The sequence below is a fragment of the Vitis riparia genome, chromosome 13 (assembly GCF_004353265.1).
Source record: "Vitis riparia cultivar Riparia Gloire de Montpellier isolate 1030 chromosome 13, EGFV_Vit.rip_1.0, whole genome shotgun sequence".
Classification (NCBI taxonomy): Eukaryota; Viridiplantae; Streptophyta; class Magnoliopsida; order Vitales; family Vitaceae; genus Vitis; species Vitis riparia.
This window is the reverse complement of record NC_048443.1, coordinates 24,767,390-24,786,668: the sequence shown is the minus strand read 5'-3', so window position 1 is coordinate 24,786,668 and position 19,279 is coordinate 24,767,390. Positions and strand designations below refer to the sequence as shown.

General features: G+C 34.3%; 1 protein-coding gene across 1 annotated transcript; it reads right to left on the bottom strand.

Annotated features, from left to right (window-relative positions):
- Nucleotides 1–4,547: 4,547 nt before the first annotated feature.
- LOC117927990 lies at nt 4,548–11,583 on the bottom strand. The gene is made up of 4 exons (XM_034847735.1): nt 10,986–11,583; nt 10,547–10,662; nt 6,691–6,934; nt 4,548–6,147 (listed from the first exon to the last, which is right to left on the bottom strand). The coding sequence occupies exons 1-4, from the start codon at nt 11,379–11,381 to the stop codon at nt 4,786–4,788; spliced, it is 2,118 nt and encodes a 705-aa protein (XP_034703626.1). The 5' UTR covers nt 11,382–11,583; the 3' UTR covers nt 4,548–4,785.
- Between the last annotated feature and the right edge of the window lie 7,696 nt (nt 11,584–19,279).

Genomic DNA, 19,279 nt, shown 5'->3' with positions numbered 1-19,279 from the left:
CCCATATTAGTTAATAAGGAAAAAAAGTAGCACAAGTTTTCTGATCTTTATATGTAAATATGTTTTTTTGTTTTTTTCGAAACAAATGTTAAGACTTTTGTGTTGTGGAAATTAAAATATTTGTCATATTCACAACTTTATCCATGATCAAAAGTAGAAAATTTGTAAATGAAACAACCAATTGAAGCTTTTGCACATTTAAAAGGTAACCTGAATTATTTTATTTATTTATTTATTTATTTTTGTACATATGAGATGATGAAAGTGAGGTAAAAAAAAAATGGAAAGTGAAATATGAAATTGGGAGAATAAAAGTGAGGAGTGGGGGAATAGATAGAAATAGTAGTGGATCCCAAGTTCCCCAACTCCCTGTGTGGTAGAATAATTGAAAATGAGAATATAATTCTTGTCTCTCAGTCATACCCTTAAAACGCCAAGTGCCATTGGCTTTTCAAAATCACATCTCCCTTTAGACATTACTGAATTTCTCACTTTATGACCAATAATTCACATTACATAAAGCTATCACTTTATTTGTTTTCCTCTCTTCATTCCACTCCACCACCATTCCATTCCACCTAACCTTTTTTTTTTTTTTAAATATATCCATTACCACACTTAATATATTCACAAATTATTCCAATCTTCCTTTTTATTTTTATTTTTTTTTTACTTTTATTATGGTCATGATCTGTCCATGTCTTTATTGGGAAAATATTCTTTTTTTTTTCTAATATTATGAAAGAATCTAACACAAACCAATGCCTAATTAATTAATAAATAATTAAATATAAGTTTTTATTTTTCCCAGTTTCTTCACTAGAAACAAACCAATTCGTTGTTGTGATCCAAATCCAATTCAATAATGACTGATTTTGTGAGATTAGAATACTCATCTTGATTGAAGCCAGTCCAAAACTCAAAAGAGGAAAAAGGTTTAATATCTTTGAAAACCTAATGATACCTTTTTGGTGGCTTGTGTTGTGGGAAAGCAACAAAAGTGGTTATATAATCTTTAGAATGTAGCATAGTCCTAGGCATTCAAGAAATCTTCAAATGGGGAAGGCAACATGGCTCTTGACCTTCACATGGACTAGGTGGCTGTCCACTGGTGCAACACCATGGTCCCCTTCTTATTTAATTTTAACCTTATATTCATGCCTTTTGCAAAGACTAAGACGTTTTAACTTCTACCAATCTTATGTGCACATCGTGTCTTCATCATGCCTGATTTTTTAACCAAATAAGAAAATGAGAAAAAACAAAAAAGCAACAAGGTGGAGTAGTAGAAGGCTAGAAGCTATATAGATGGCGTTATATTATGAAGCTTTCTGTAATCTGTACATATGGAGATTTTTGCCATGTGGGCATGTTGATTCACAAGCTGAGACCACTTTGTGATGGGTTCCAATTGAGAAATGAGATTGGATTGCTTGAATTCAACTACTTATTTAGTGGGTTATGGTATGGACCATAACTTGGTGTTACAGGATACTTCAAATAACCCTTTCTATGGGCTTATATAGGAGGTGAGAAGCTTCTAGAGACCCTTATAGACATCTACACTTCCCTACAAAGTGGAAGCATATGGAAGCTTCTAAAAAGGGTTAGAGTTGTCCACGCATCTCTACACTTGGCAAGGAGAGCATTGGAATAGTGTGGGGTGTTCTAGAATCTTTCAAAGTCATCTTGTACATAGATTAGTGTAGGAGCTTCTAAATTATTCTTGATTTGTAAAGAACCCTTTAAGGTTCTAGAGACTTCGTAAGGTGCCTATAAATAGGTTAAGGCCTCATTTGGCTAAGATACCAGCCAATAACCTAACCAACCAAGTGAATTCTAAAGCACTTGTGAAATTTCCTTTGAGCAATAAAGCTTCTATTCTTTAAGTGTTGCCTATTATGCCCTCTAAAGCTTCTAAGTTTGGTGCATCTTAGCCTAGCAAACTAAACATCGAGAGTAAAGTTGACTTAGCAAGATTAAGGGTCTTAACTTGTCTAAGTGCCAAATGAGTTTAGGAAAAGACTAAGTCCGTGACATTGGTCATTGAAATTGACTGTGACACTGTACTTTGTACAAGCATAGTATGTAGCAATTAAGATTTGGAAAGGATTAAAAGAATTGGGTACTTTTTTTTTAATTTAGTTCATAAGGTAGATAGTCCCTACATGAGAGGACCCAGCTGGGGAAGCATCAGCACAGCACTCACCATTCATGGGAAGAGTAAGAATGAATCCACTTTTTCCTAAGCTCTTTTCCAGCCATTTGATAGGAAGTGGGGTTTAAAAAACAGAAATCACTTTTTGTTGTGTTCAAGAGTTATTCTTGGGCATTTTTTGATTCTCTTCTTCCCTATACTTGCAATTAATATAGGTATTGTTCTTGTTCCTTTTTGTTCTGTTTTTTTTTCTGTTGATCTGCTATCTTAAGGTGTTTGATTGTCCTTGTTCCGTGAAGATATGTTTGTGATGCTACAAGACTACATTTCATTTGGCTGCCCACAGCAGAGATGGCCCCTTCACTGATTTGTTCCCATTCATTTGAATCCTTAGCCTTAGCCCCAGCCAGCCCCACTTGTGCCCAGAGACTATTCTAGCCTGCATGATTCTGCACATATCCCACCCTTATGAGTTGCTCATCACTACCATTCCCTACACCTCCCTGCCCTTCTCAAGAGGGCCTTCCTCCCCATTCTTGGTTCCACATAATGCCCACTTATTTCAAGGTCAAGAAATAAGAACTTGCATTATATTGATACAATTTTCTTTCTTGGGCCTCAAATGAGTAAAAATGACAAAAGGGTCTGCCATGGGGGGAGAGTGATTCAGTGCAAGTCATAGCTCAAAGTCATGCCTGCATTTGCCACTAAAACCCCACTTTGCAGCTACCCACATGGGGTACCGTATTATTCGGAATGCAACTTGGCCATGGGTTTGAGTGCTTTTTACTCTTTATCACATTCCAATTTGAGCCAAATAAGGTGGAGCATCAAAATTCTTAGCCTCCACACAACTCTACAACCCAACAAAACCCAAGACTCAATTCAAATTCTTCACTTACAAAGTTACATATACATATAGAAACAACACCGTTAGGCATACTCCATACATTTGTATTTCAATGTGGTCATTGCTACTTTCCCTTCCATTATTATTATTATTATTATGATTATTATTATAATAAGGCATTATCCTCTCAGCAAGTACCTTGCCCTTGGTCTGTTTCTCCGAAACTTCCTCTAATTTTTTATATTTATTACTTTAATACTCAATAGTAGTAGTGTCAAAAAAACAGGGTCATTGGATTAATAAATTGTTCGAAAAACAACAATAATAGTACTGATAATGACGATGATACAAGTGTAAAGCAAAGCAAGGGTAAGTGAGGAGGAGAAGAGGATGTGAGAATTATGGGGTGGTGGTCCTGGTGGAGGCATCACTTAGAAATCCAAATATCCAATAGCTTTCCAAGACATGAGATGGGTTCCTTCTGAATGAGACAGGGCACGATTGAATGTTGGGGTTTGGGCCATCATCGATATTGTGCTTTCACATCATACCACTTACAATTCTCAAGACTATGAGGCAGGAAGTTGCTTTCCATGTTATGAGAGGCTACACATGAATTCATTCATATCTTCGTGCTGTTGAATGGACATGTACCGTGCGTATGGTTTCTTTACTGTCCTTCATTCGATTGGGCGGTTTGAGAGAATTTAGAGCTATAAATCGTCAGGATTTTTAATCATTGTACTGTCCATCTTCTAGAATTCTCCACATTCTCTGGAGAAGTCCATTATATATGGGAGCCTTTTAAAATTGGGAGTTGATCTCAGGCGGTGAGCGTGTGTAGACCATCATCATCAATCATCAATCATCAAAATAGATGCACTTAGGGGCTGGACGGACCAGGTTCAATTCAATGAATGAGAGAGCCAAAGCCCTTCAAACCGAATATATTTCACTTTCTTGTCTATAATGAATTGAGTTCGTATAGGCATTGCTTCATTTTTTCTATAATGATTATTTCTGGCAACAAGCCTTTATGTAGTGCAGATCAAAACAACTAAAGAATCTATAATATTACGTCCAATTGAGAGTGGTTTAATGACAAAATGGTACTGTTCTATCACCCATATATACGAATTAGTTCTCAAGTACTACAATCCAACTGCGATGGCTGATTTAAACCCCACTTTGTTGTTTTCAGATCATATGAGATAATGCCCAAATTTAGACTTCTTATCTATTTATTTATTCATCTGTCCTTAAAACGGAACCAACCCTCACAGTTACTAACCTAGGCGAAGCAAATTTTTTTTGCTTTCCAATTTATAATAATGCCGTTTCAGCCTTTGCAGAACAGACCTTTATGCCAAAAGCACACCACACCACTGTCTTAAGAGCTTGGAGGATGTTCAGCTTAGGTTCACAACTCAGGGTGACTCAACCAGACTAGAAAACCACCCATACCCGATTCCAAGTCACTAAAACACAAGCAACCAAGAGCAGAAGTGATGATAGCTACATGCCATGGACAACCACAAAGTAACCCAAAATTCTTTAGCTTTCTAATCAACACCAGAATAATATGCATTGACAACACCACCACACAAATGGCTTGATGTACATCAATTACAATCTCTAGTAAGGGTAAAGCCTACCCACACATATCTACATTTTCAGGGCCCAAAGAAGAGATTTACAAAAGTAACACACACCCACATGAAATAACAAAGGATATGGTAATGTCTTCTAAACATAATGGATTTCTCTCCTCCCTCCGTCACTCTTTTTCTTCCCTCAACTCTGGAAAATAGGAACCTTCCTGGTCATCCAAACAAGATTCAAAGGACCCAACAGCATGCTCCGCCTGAGAACCCAAATCTCCACTCCTCATGACACTAGATCCAATAGATCTCCCAGATAGTGAAACCAAGCTCATGCCTACAATGCTGTTTGCAATAGCATCAACATCTCTAGTTCCATTGTAGAGACCTCGGCTTCCCACAACCAGTAGACTGTGTTTCTCATCAGCATTTGTCAGAACAGCTGGCAATACATCCATCAACTGTGGATTATTCTGGCTTGAACTATTGATGAGCAGCCGCAAAGTCTCTCTTGCACCTTTTTCTACTGCAGACTCAGTTTCTGGGATCAATGGGTTCACAAGTTTTGGGTGCAAGGGAGGAATGGTGGTTGATATGGTGGGACCCGCACTAACCAGGTACCCTTGACCTGAGGAGCACACATCTATAACAGGAATGTGGACGATAGGATCACACATTAAAGGAGTGAAAGTTGCAATCTGTTGAGAACTTGCCATAGAGAAAGGCAATCGAACCAATGGGTCAGGCAAGAAAGCTGGGAAGTCTACTGAGGGAACGCCTGAGACATTGAGAGATGGAGTTGGTGTCAACAAATTGGATGACCTACTGGCTGGTAACAAAGAAGAAAGTGGGGGTAAAGATAAAGATTCAGCAGGTATGATAGGCAGCTGTGAAGGGGCTACTGTGTATTGCAAAGAAGATGCCCGTGGGGGACACCAACAATAATAGGGTGCCAAGAGAGATGAAGGGATTTGAGATGATGGGCTTATTAAGGGTGCAGCAGCAGATTTACCCAGTGATTCCAGAAAATCTGACTCAGAGAATGGGTATGTTCCAACAACTTCCGGAAGCTTGTCCTTTTCAGTAGAATTTGAACTTGGTGCATCCATAGTGATACATGAGGCAATAGGCAGATTGTCAACAGCTGAAAAATGGCTTTCACTACGCCGTTTAAACTTCTCTCTGGCAGCATTTCTCAAGGATGATAAGTTCCTAGGCAGGCCCTCTTTAAAGGAACTTGGCCTTGGACTCAGGCTACATTGATAGAGTGAATTTGGTTTAACTGCTTGACTGCTGTTGTGTCGAGACCGTGAAGGCTTTGACAACGAGGGCAAAAATTGAGCATTTTGACCTAGTTCAGAAGGATCAGCTATGGTATCCATTGAAGAGGATGGTGAATTGGATGGCCTTGCTCGAGCATTGCCCATGGATGACCCAACAAGGTAGGCACGGAGGTGGGTTGCAAAGCAGTCAAGACGCGACTCACTGATTCCAGTTAATTCAGCTAAAGATGGCTTCCTCTTGAGTAAATCCTTCATCTACTCCACAGGGGAAAAGGAAAGAAATATTAGTCAGAATCAGATGCACACCATGAATGTAAGCTACTGTGCAGTGTGCAGAACATAAGCTGCTATGTAATTCATAAATAATTAATTTAATTTGTCTTTTATTCCTTCTCTCAAGCTCTCTCTGATGTGTGTGCGGGTGTGTCTGTGTCTGTCAATGATGGTGGTTTACTTATCTATTTAGTTATTTGAATGGGGAAGGGTGTGGAGAGTAGGGACAAAGCCCTCCCAAGGGGCGAAGACATGGTAGGATGACTTGAGAGCTTGTGGAAAAGATCCAATTCATGGAAGTGAATGAGAGAGAACATATTCCAGAGGTGTTTGTTTACAAATTCATTTTCTAGATGAAATTTCCCCATTTGACACTGAACCAAAAAAACTTCCAACAATTGAAAACAGTGGGGTATTGAGGAATAAAGGCGATTTTCATGGATGTAAAGCCTCCATACTCCTCATCACTGTTCTTTTCCATGGGCGAATGCATTGACCACATACAGAATAACCAAGCAGATTTACCTTTGCAAGCAATTCTATGCCCAGGAGCTTTGACTTTTCAGAGCACCAAAAATAGAGAACTTCACAATCTGGGATCTTTATGAGGAAAGATCTTCCAGAATTGTCTGCAGGTATTTCTTCAATTGCAACAGCAGAGCACTGGGAAATACTACTTAAGGTAGACAGCCTCTCTGTGTAACCATCATCCCCAATGAATGCAATGCGCATTTCAGATGTCGGCAGAAGTGTGAGACTTAGGTTCCCCCTGTTGATAAAAAAAGAACAAAATGTTCAAAGTGTTAAATAGTGAAATGACACATAAAATAGGCTATGAAGTAAATAAAATGAGAGAGAGAGAGAGGGAGAGAGAGAGATAGTAATAAAATCTCTACAGCAGTGCTCCAGCATATTGGCACAGTGTAGATTCAGTAGTTAATGTCCAACATAAAATATAAAAAATAAAAAACTGATCTCTATACTGTATGTGCATTTAAAAATAACAACGAAAAAGGAACATAGATATGAATAATTTAAGTCATAAATAATTTCAATATTAAAGCATAAGCATTGAGGAAGCTAATTTGTCATGGTAAGCTCATCCTGTACAGATATTGTCCACTTTGGGAGCATTATCTCTCATGGCTTTAAAACACACATACATACTAGAGGATTTTCAGTTACGAGTGCTAGAAACTTCTTCCTCCTAAGTGATGTATAATCTCACATTCACCCTCCCAAAAGTGGCCAAACTCCATGCATTTCCTGATGGGGATTCGCCTAATACATTGTTCGCAAATTGCTAATCCTATGAAGATATAGTCCACTATGGACCCAACACAACACTTATCAACTAACCTTCATCCCTTTAAAATGCATCTAAATATATTAGATGAGTCCTCCTTTATTAATGTCACAGAATTTCTCCCTCCCAAGCGATTTCGGATCCCACAAGACCTCTACATGTATTTGGTGCCTTTTCAGGCTATCGCAACTAGCTATTAATGCAAAGCCCAATAATGTATCTTTTTCTTTTCAATCTTGAATTCGGAACTACGTAAACATTTTTTCAATATTTAGTCTTCCAATTGGAAAATGGTTGTTCAAATTTATGGAAAAAAACACACTACTTTGGTTAATGTAATGTATAACCCATGGCCAAGACAAACCACAGGTGCAAGGTGTGTGCCTCATTGGATTTAAATCAATGTATATTTAGAGAGACTTTCTTTAACTATGAAATGTTAACATCACATAAAACTACAGCCAAGAGATTACATAATGCACAATTCAAGCATAGAAAGATATAAAAACAGCAATAGAAACAAAAACAATACCCCAGAGACCATGATTGAGGAATTCACAGCATCAAAATTATTCTAAAAAATAACTAGTTAATTGAATTGTTACCATGGGTAAGCACTTAGAAGTCTGAATCATTATTACGTTCTGGAAATTGGGATACTTGTTATGTTTTGAAATGGTAATTATGTTTACACTGGCTTGGAAACTTCTCAGGCTGAATAAAGAATATATTTAGCACTGTTCCTCCAGATGAATGCATTCATCTACATTAACATAACTTGCTTTTATCTTACAAACAAATTACAAGGCACTAAAATATGTGACTAGAAGATTATTCTCTTACATTGCTGAGTATACAATTAGGATTGCATCCACCATTCATCACCAAGCTTCTAATAATGCATTTATTGAAAAAATTTCACAATAATATCCATCAGTGATACGCCTATCAAACAAGATAACATCTACCAGTGATGTATCAGTTCAACCAAACCATTGCTAGAATGGATACAATGCCAAAACAATCATTCAACTCAAAACACAGTTCATAACACAGATAGCAGGTGCACAGAACAGCTAACAATAACAAACAGTTCTTACATCATGCAATCACTTTAATGAATACAAAAAAAAGGGGGAAAATTAGAAGATAGCCATAATGGAGCATTTGACTTTTCACAAAGGAAGGAAGAGCAGCTAGACATAAATTGATAAAGATTAAAATGCAGAACAAAATATTCTTGATTCAATATATGTCTGAACATCATCCATGGCATACTAACTGTTAAGCAAGCATAATATCTTCAAGCCTACTAAAACACAACAGATACAATGCCTTCCACACAAAATCCCACTTAAAATAAGAAGTAGAACCTATATAACCAAAAGATATAGGTGATCCAAAAAAAGAGAAGCAAACTATATAACATAGGAGCATGGAACTACCTTTACTTCCTCATAATTCAGAGATCATAATAGAATACGCCCACTTTACCTACAAGTCAAAAGATATATTTATTTGGAAGGATGAACATTGTCACCATCAATAATCTAAAATATAGAATCCTGCAACTTCTACTAGTTATCAACAACATACATTTTCCAGCTAATTATGTCTGAAGATAAACCTGACACTAACAGAAAAATTCCAACCAAAATCTCCTTCTACAGAAAACATCCTCTGGGTAAGTACACTAGAGAATATTGCATCCAAGGATGATAAGAGTGTAATTAAATGATTAACATTACAAATTTGTCATGTGATATATTAACAACAGAATGTCAATGTTCAAAAATAAGAAAACATGCATAAAAATTGCCATTTTACATCAGATTTCTTTTAACCATATCCATTAATCTTTGTGGTGTCTCCCCAGACCAAAATGCACTCAAACCTGACTAAATTTTCTAAATAGTACAAGGGTACAATTAAATAAGAGTATCATGGGCAGAAGCTTATTTCAATTCCCCAAGATGTTAAGATCATAACATGAAGAAACTCCAAAGCACACAAAAATCCTTCTCCACACATGATAACAGGAAGATGGTTATCTAAGCACAACAAATGAAGAACAGTATACAAACATTGCATCTAAGTTTCCATCATGCCAAGTTAAAGTTACAAGATAATGTAATACTATGAAAAATTAGCAAATCATCATCATGTATATTCTACACAAGAATCAAATAGCAAAAAAGAAACATGAATCATTTTTAATAGGAGAAAAAAAGCAACTGAGTCAGATGACTCAGCTTTCTCTGAAAAGCCAAACAACTAAGCAATTTTTTATTTTAAGTAAACTAGAAGAAAATATCTGAAAAAAATATATATTCCTCCTTTCCCATGCTCTTAGCCTCTTAATACAAAGAAACCACACGACAGAATGAACCAAGACAGAATTAATTCATTGAGTAATATCCCAACCTATAGAGAACAAGCTAAGGTAGTGATGGGTGTGTTTAAAAAGGAATCATTTACTTCAATCTTTTGGGCATTCTATTCTTCCTTTTGAGAGAAGAAATTGCTTTATGCTTTACTTGAAGCAAATTTTAGAACCAGCAAAGCACCAGTCAATGAACAATAATACTTATATCATGTTCATCATAAGATCAGGGGTAAATAGAAAACATAATGTAGAAGTAGCAACTAAACATATCAAAAACCACATACAATAAATAAAGACAGTCTTTAAGAAAATGTTTAGATTTCTCCTTAACACGGTGAAAATCCGTAGGTCAAACAAGGAGGATTACGAAGAAAAGGCTATGAGAAGAAAGCAATATCAAATTTCAAATACATGCAAGACAAAAAATCTGGTCACGGTACCATTCTGCAAATACAACTATGAAGCTATTTTAGGAAGGAACGTGAATAACCAAATTATAGCTTCAATCAAAATTAATGACCACATTATATTCATTCATATGGCAGCATATATTATTTTCGAAACCAAAATCAATAATAATGCTGCACATATGAACAGTGAGGAAAATACAAATGAACATTACAACAATGTACACCTTAGAATGCACATAGACAAACAGTAAGATTGGGTGTTCAAATGGTTACAATTACCTTGTAGCAGTTGGGCACAGGAGGGTCCCTTGCTTAATGATCTTTCCAACGCGAATTGAAACCAGAGGAATACACAAGCACCTTGCTAGTTTACCAACTTCTGCCGCATCGAAGTGCTGTTTAATAAACAAAAAACAAAAGATATATTGAAAATTAACCATGATATATAAGCTGAATATTAAATAAGCATGTTCTTCATAATAGCCAATAAAACATTTAAGATAAAATCGTCCAGCTAACAATTCCTTATGCACAAGAATCATGTTTTCACTCACAGACTCACGGCATAACCCTTATCAGCCACCACATCAAACTACCTACATAGATGTGCGAATCAAGCGTTCTGTATTGGAAGCATTATAAGATTTACAAGGAGAGGACCTTAATCTACATAAATTCAGAATTCGAAAGTATATTATATGTCCTGATCTATACACACCTGAATTAGATGATCTAAAAGGCGATCTTCAGCAACACCATTAGAGACATTCAGTTTCAACAAAGGCTTCAGTCTCTCATCAGCACGACACGCCCCCATGACTTGCAAATCCAGAGCCTGCAACCACTGCAAAACCCTAGTTTCTCGATTGCTACGCTGAAGCAACAGATCTCCATCCCCGTCTTCTACCAGAATATCGGTTAATCGCTCCGTGAGACCAATCTCACCATCAGAACCACCGTTCGCCGGAGAAACGCTAGAACTCCCACCAGATCCAATAACAGCGGATTCAACGGACGGTGAATTCTCAAGATCCTCACCGCCGTATTCCTCCACTGCATCGGACACATAGATCTTGCGATCATCAACAGATCCTTGTTCGTTAGGGTTTTCCATTGCAAATTCTTTTAATACAATCCTGAAACAAAAGGGGGAAACCGCCACAAGACTCGAAACCCTAATTTTTCACACTCAGAAACTGCGATCGGTCAAATCAGAAGCCTCGGAGACAAAATTGAAGCTAAAGGCAAACGCCGAATCGCAATTCCGAGAGAGATGAAAATCCCCTCAAACAAATGGTCCGCAGCCAACAGGTGTATAAGGTGTGCGAGGGCTTTAAATAGGGCCTGACGGGCACGAAAGCAGTCTATGAATTACGGTTTTGTGCTGGTTTCAGGTCCGAGATTGATTGCTTATGAGTTATGACCCACCTCACGGCCTTCTCAGTCGCACTTGTCTTGAAGATGTGAACCAATGCTAAGACAGCTGCCACGTCATCCGCGGACCTCACCATCGGGTCGGGTATTGTAAAAACTTTTTCTTAAAAGACGGCAGTACTGATTTTTTTTTTCTTTTGAGAGGCGATTTGCTAACTTGCGCGTTGGAGGGAGAGGTTAACGTGGGGCCAGGCAAGTGGAATTAATTTGGGTAGTGCGTTCTGGGTCGACCAATAAGAAGAAAGGAGGCTGATAAACAAGATTTGCCGCTATAAAAATGTAACTTAAAAGCCATGACCCAAAAGTCACTTCAAACGACAGAAAAATCTTCTATGTGGGCCCCAGATCCTGGGCCCATAACAATAATTCAGTATCGTCTATATGCATAGATGCTCACCTACGATTTCCCTTTTCTTTACAACTTGAATATAGATGGTGTTAAAAGGAATAGCAACTGTTATTCCTATGTTTGCCTATTTTGATTTTGAGAATGACCAAAATGGTGGAAGTCCAATGCCTCGTTTGGCTGTCCGGAAAATACCCAAAAAGGTTCAAGGGCTGCCAGCGATTTTGAATTGGAAGTACACGGTCCAGCACACTTCCCAGCTGAAAATTTGAAGGTAGTACGCCGACTTTCATGCAGCTGAAAATCCTTGAAGTGATAATTATTTCAGATGATCCCTCCTGCATGCCACAGTAAATGGGTTGGAACTCTGAAGTCTGAACCAAAGTCAGAGGTGCTTAAAATTTTGGAAAAATTTAAAGACATGTTTGGTTTTCAGAAAATTTAAAGAAAAATGAAAATAGAAGAAAAGAGTTTTAAAAAATAAAAAATTGATTTAAATTCAATCAATTATTTTTAAGATTATTTGATTAAAAAGATCATTAAAAACTTAAATTTAAAAATTAAATCTTATAATTTTTTTTTAATCTTATTTTAACAAAAATACCCTTTTTATTTATAAAAATAACTCTTTCTTTTAAAACTTATATGTAAATATTTAAAATGATAAAGGGCATTTATGATAAAAATTAATTACTATTTATGTAAAAAAAAATAGAAATTGTTAGATTCACGATTTTGAGAATTATTTCATTTCTTTTAATCAATTAATTCTTATTTTAGTATATTACCTCAAATTCCTTTCACTTATTTTAAAATTTTAATATAAAGATTACATAATTAAAAATATGTGTAAGTTTTTAAGTAATTTTAATTATATTTAATTTTTTATATTTTTTATAATATAATTAAACTAGAAAAATTCATTTTCTTTAACATTTTTCTTTTTGCTTTTCTTAAGGTAGTGTTTGGTTTCGAAAAATATTAAGGAAAAAAAATACAAAGGGAAATTATTTTTTCATGTTTGAAAAATATAAAAGAAAATCAAATATAATTAAAACTTTATGTATGTTTAAATTATTTAATCTTTATATCGATGAGTTAAAATAAATAAAATGAGTTTAAAGTAACAAATAAAAATAATTTATCGACTTTTAATCTATTTTTTATTTTTTCTTCAATTTTTCTTTCTTTCTACTTTTCTTTTGTATTTTTTTCCTTTGCATTTTTCCTCATATTTTTCGAAAACAAAACATAATCTAATACTTTCTAGGAACCAAATAACAAAAATGAAAAAAAAAATGAAAATGAAAATTTCTTGTAACATACAAAGGTGGCATCTCCATGGTTGCTTTGTAATACTGGAGTCGTATCGTATTATTGCTTTGTAACATTTTTGTATGTATATATAATTATAGTATTATCATTAGAATAATCTTTATAATAGTTGTCTATTTGTCTAACATAACTCATACTAGTTAATCAAAAAGTTTCATCAACAAACATGATAAAACATCCTAATAATCATCACTATCAACATCACCCTCCTCCTCACCACTATGACCTTTCCATTCTCTGGCTAAATTATTATTTATTTTTACAAGTGTTTGTTTTCATCATATGTGTATATCCTATAGGATATTATTTACATCCTCAACAAGTTTAATTCATATCAAATTAATCACTTATTCATGACATGATAACCTAATCAAAACATGTATGTATAAGAAAATATACCAAAAGAGATGTTACATCTCCTTAATACAATTCACCATATTTGTCAAATCCTTAATAAACAATCCAAACAAAAATATTTTATAACAATTATATCAAATATTAAGCATTAGTTTAACATAACCCATACTAGTTAATCAAAAAGGTCTATCAACAAGCACAATAAAATATCCTAATGATCATCACCACTAACATCACCCTCGTGACCTTCCTCACCATCATTTCCTTTAGCTAAATCATCATCATTTCCATCATCATTAGAAAATGGTGGAGTTAGAGTAAGAGTTTTAAAGATTAGTAGTCTTCCACATGTAGCAGTGGGATGATTTGACTATTGACATGATTTTCAACTATTTGTTAATAGGGAAACTTGTGTTTTGGGCTGGTTATTTGTAAATAATATGGTTTTCAAATCTCAAAAATCATGAATATCATATTCCACTATCAAAAGTAAAATATTATTGTTTTTATGCGCTTTGTGTTGATTCCATTTTCTATTCCAAGATTGCCCCTCCATGTCTCCATTTTAGCAGCAACTCTATCTTCATGTCACCAAAGAAGGTTTCAGAAAATAAAAAAAAAGCACAAAAACCTAAAACTTCTCAAATTTGAAATACAAAAAACACCCAAGTCCAAAACCATCTCAAATTTCCCAAATTTGAAACTTCTTCCTCTCAAAGTTTGGGAAAATATCTCCCTCTCTCTTGGCTTCGTCACCTACCCAATTCTGAGACCCATAAAAAATTTCCCAAAATTTCTCTCATTTGAGAAAAGAAACCCTTAATCTAAAACTCCAATTTGCATTTTTCTTTCTTCTCAACTTTCTTATCAACTAAATGAAGCACTCCATCCTAAGAACGTCTAGTTAAAAGTGTTGGTTTTGAAACCAGATAAATAAAAGAAAAACGGAAGCCAGAAAAATTTTCTCAAAATTTTTTCTCAATGATCAATACATGTATTAATTTAATGAAATAACAAATATAGGTAATTTAGAATTGTACCTTGCGATTAGGCTGATAAATTTGAACTCCACCAAAAGGATCTTAGAATTCCAAATCCTCTAAAGCACCATGGATCTTTCTCTAACGTTTCTCCAAATAATGATGAACTCAAAACGAGTGGGCGTCTTTTTTTTTTATCCCTTGGGTTTTTTTATATCACACAACTTAATATCTAGAAAACTTGTATTCTCATCCCATCATCCGAAAAAAAAAATAACTGACATATTTTGAATTTTGAAAAAAACATGGGAGAGAATATCTCTCCCCATGATCCCCACTTAAAAAGTGTTTCTTTGAATTTTGAAAAACATGGGAGAGAATATCTCTCCCCATGATCCCCACTTAGAAAGTGTTTCTTAGGGAATACAAGTAAGTGTGGTCTTCACCACATTGTATCAAAAAATATTTTAAATAATCAAATTATAAAATAAATAAATCAAATCAAGATTGTGTGAAATTAATTTAGAATTCAAAATTCCAAACTAATAAAATCAACCCAACATAAAAAAATGTTCATATAATTTTAATGGAGCCGTTGAGAGGAACTATGGACATTATAATTTTAAGCTCCAATAATTTTGACAATTAATTAACAACTTAATTAAAAAATCAAAATTATTAATTCCAAAATTACTCCACTAAAAATTTGGAGTTGCACTCTTAAAATTATAAAATTAAATATATTCAAAGGATTTGAATTGCCCATTGATATAGTCACTACATATGAGTCAATCCTCCATAAACGGTTCATAATTAAAGCTAGGTTTTTCCGTTAACCTCTTTAATTATATCTTTCTCCTTAAGTGTCATTGGTTCTCTAATGAATAATATATTTATGGTCTAATCATAAATTGAGCGCTCTTATCATTCAAGGCCCGAACCAATACTTATGGGAACCGTCCATCTGACTTCTTAACGAAGGAATGGATTTCATCTTGTATATTAATATTCCCGGCTATTTATTTTATTATACTTCCAATATACCAAGAATTTGACACTATGTATTTGTGTCATTACCCGGTATGTCAAAAAATACAATACAATAAATAGGAGTCTATTAATCACTCAGAATTAAGATCAATACATATATGACCATCATTGATTAATATTGAATGCTCTATATTATAACGGAATTTATCAAAGATTCATAATTAATCGTGTTCCAGTTCTATATAATCAAATTATATAAAGCGCTTTCATTCCAATAATCTCATTATTAACAATCCGGATAAGATCATTTCATTCAGAATGTAATGAATCGCGCTAATAATTTTAAATTAAAGATCCCAACTTTAATTTTTAATTACGAACATTTTAGATTATTTTACTTTAAATATTATCCTCCTGTATATAACACTTATATACAATATTTAAAGTTACAATTAAATAATCTAGGGTTTTCGATATTTATAAAGCATCTATAACATGCATGCAACAATAATATTGAAATAATTCCTTAAAAAAAAATATTAATAATCAGCAAAATAAATAAATCTCATTTGTTTATGGGCACATATTCCAACAAAAAGATGGTTTGAAGGGGCGTAATTATGATTTTGATTTTACTATAGCAGAGTGGACTCGAACGGAAAGCTAAAATCCAAAATATTGGCTTCCTCAACAAGGTATCTCATCTTTCTGTCATTCTGTTGCATTTTGCCCTAATCTTAACCTGAAATCTCAAGGTAATTAATTTTTATTTATTGTTCTTTAGTTCATTTATTTCAAATGGAGCACATCAACAATTTTGGAGTCATTATTGGACTCTGACTTTTGTCTTGGGTTCTGGAAACTTCAAGGAATTAACATGAAAATATAGTAAATTTCAAATGCATAAATTATTTGTATATAGGCAAGTATGCGTAAATTATAATAATGGACTGCCTGACACTTTCATACCCAAAAAATAATATTTTAGAATGCATTGAGAAAATATTAAGAAACATAAATTAGAACACCATATTCAAACTTTATGGCACTCCTAAATACTTTGGAGACAAATGAACTAAAGAACAATAAATAAAAATTAATTACCTTCATATTTCGGGTTAGGGTTAGGGGAAAATGCCACATAATAACAAAAAGACGAGATATCTTGTTGAGAAAGTCAATATTTTGGATTTCAACTTTCCATTCGAATTCGTTCTACTATAGCAAAATTAGAATTACAGCTACGTTTCTTCAAGTCGTCTTTTAATTGGATGTTCTTAAAATGGAGTGCTCCATTTGGTTGTTGAGAAAGTGGAGAAGAAAGAAAAATGCATAATAGAGTTTTGGATTAAGGGTTTCTTTTTTCAAATGAGAAAAAATTTTGGGAAATTTTATATGGATCTTAGGATTGGATGGGTGACAAAGCCAAAAGGGAGAGGGAACTGTTCTCAAACTTTGAGATGAAGAAGTTTCAAATTTGGGAAATTTGAGATGGTTCTCAGGTCAATTGTTTTTTGTGTTTTAGATTTGACAAGTTTCAAATTTTTTTATTTTTTGAAACCTTCCCTACTAACATGGAGACAGGGTTGTTGCTGATATAGAGACATTGGGGGGCAATCTAGGAACAAAAAATGGAATCAACACAGAGTACACAAAAACAATAATATTTTTCCTTTTAACAATGGAATTTGATGTTCCCTATTCTTAGGATTTTGAAACCATATTATTTGCAAATAACTAGCCCAAAACACAAGGTTCCTTTATTAATATATTTAAACATAGATGGATATTTTGAATAGTAAACAACGCTTTAATACCATGTCTAAATGTAAAATGCTTCCCAAAAAATTTAAAGGAAAGTGTTAGGAAAAGAAAATAAAAAATGGCACGAAAGAAAAATGAAGGAAAATAAAAAAAATACACTTAAAATCAATAAATTATTTTTATTTGTTTCTTTAAATTCATTTAACCTATTTTCCTTGATTATATAAAAATTAAAAAATTTTAAAATACATAAATTTCTAAATAATTTTAATTATATTTTATTTTCTTTCATATTTTTCATAATAAAACCTAATATGAGAAAATGATTTTCTTTATCATATTTTTTTTCTTTCCTTAATACTTTCCAAAAATCAAATATAGTCTTACTCTTCATTAATTAAGATTCATACATCGATGTTAATGGTTATGTGTGATCTATAATATCATATTTCATACTAGTTAAATCAAACCACCCAATATTTTGAAGAAATAAACAAACAATTATAACATAACAAGAGGCCTCTTGTTTTGATTGTCTCATGTTATGCCTTAATCATATAGTGACATATCAATTTGAGGAATTTCAATTAATGGATGAAGCTCATGTGATAAACAATGAAAAGCATAAACAAAGTCACCTCATTATAGTGCCCTTTTTTGCATTAATGATGTTTGGACCACAATGATATTGAGAATTCTATAGTTAGGAAGAAATGTAGTGATGTGTAAAGTTTGATAAAATGGAATAGGAAGATCACAGAGTACTCTTGTAATTTTGTCATCCATTATCTTGATTTCATTATCAAACACAAAAAGATGTTGCATATTTTGGGGATGGAAGACTCAACAGGCATATAATGGTTGGTGTAGAGTTTGCCAACTATCAAGTGACAAGTGGCAAGGTTGTTGACTAAGCTCAACTAGCAAACAATAAAGTTGGCTGACCTGGGTAGAAAATAACGGCTGGGAGTATTGATAGTTAGTTAGAGGTTTGTGACTGATATAAAATGTGCAATCTCGGGAAAACAGAACAGGGGCATTCAGTTGTATAGAACAAAGAGCAAGAAATCAAGAGAGCTTTGCAAATCCATAACCATAGGTCTGTTTAGGTTATCTTGTGTAGAAAGAAACAGAGGTGGGGAGGGTTCTTGGGGAAATATTATAATTTCTTTGTTTTTGATTCTTGTGTAATCTCTGGTTGGCACAATTGAATAAAGGCTTCAGGAAATCAGTGCGGATGTAAATCAAGTTAATCGAACCACGTAATTCTCTTGTGTTCTTGATCTTGGTTGATTGCGTACCAGTTGTTCAATTTTATTCCTAAGAGAAGTTCTTGCAAACTAGTTGTTTTTCCTTTTAGTTTCTGCTCTAACAGTCCCTAGTTCAAGGCTAGTTCTTCTTTAACAATTGGCATCAGAGCCTTTGGGTTACAATGGCGACTGCAAAGTTCGATGTAGAAAATTTTACAGGCAAAAATGATTTCGGGTTATGGAGACTAAAGATGAGGGCATTGTTGGTTCAACAGGGGCTCCAAGATGCCCTATTTGCAGAGAAAAACCTACCCAGTACCATGCAAGAAAAGCATAAAATAGAGTTGTTGGAGAAAACTCATATTGCTATCATTCTTTCTTTAGGTGATACTATGCTGAGAGAGGTGGCCAAAGCAAAGTCTACAGTTGAGTTATGGCTCAAGCTTGAGAGCCTATACATGACCAAGTCATTAGCAAACCGATTACATAAGAAGATCAAGTTATATACATTCAAGATGACCCTAGGTATGTCAATTGAAGAGCATCTTGATCACTT

Excerpts from the sequence above, each read along its gene's own strand:
- LOC117927990 (XM_034847735.1), bottom strand. The coding sequence starts at position 11,381 with ATGGAAAACCCTAACGAACAAGGATCTGTTGATGATCGCAAGATCTAT. Across the intron at positions 10,663-10,985 it reads TTTTAGATCATCTAATTCAG|CACTTCGATGCGGCAGAAGT; the intron begins GTGTGTATAGAT and ends TTTATTAAACAG. Across the intron at positions 6,148-6,690 it reads GCATAGAATTGCTTGCAAAG|ATGAAGGATTTACTCAAGAG; the intron begins GTAAATCTGCTT and ends CCTGTGGAGTAG.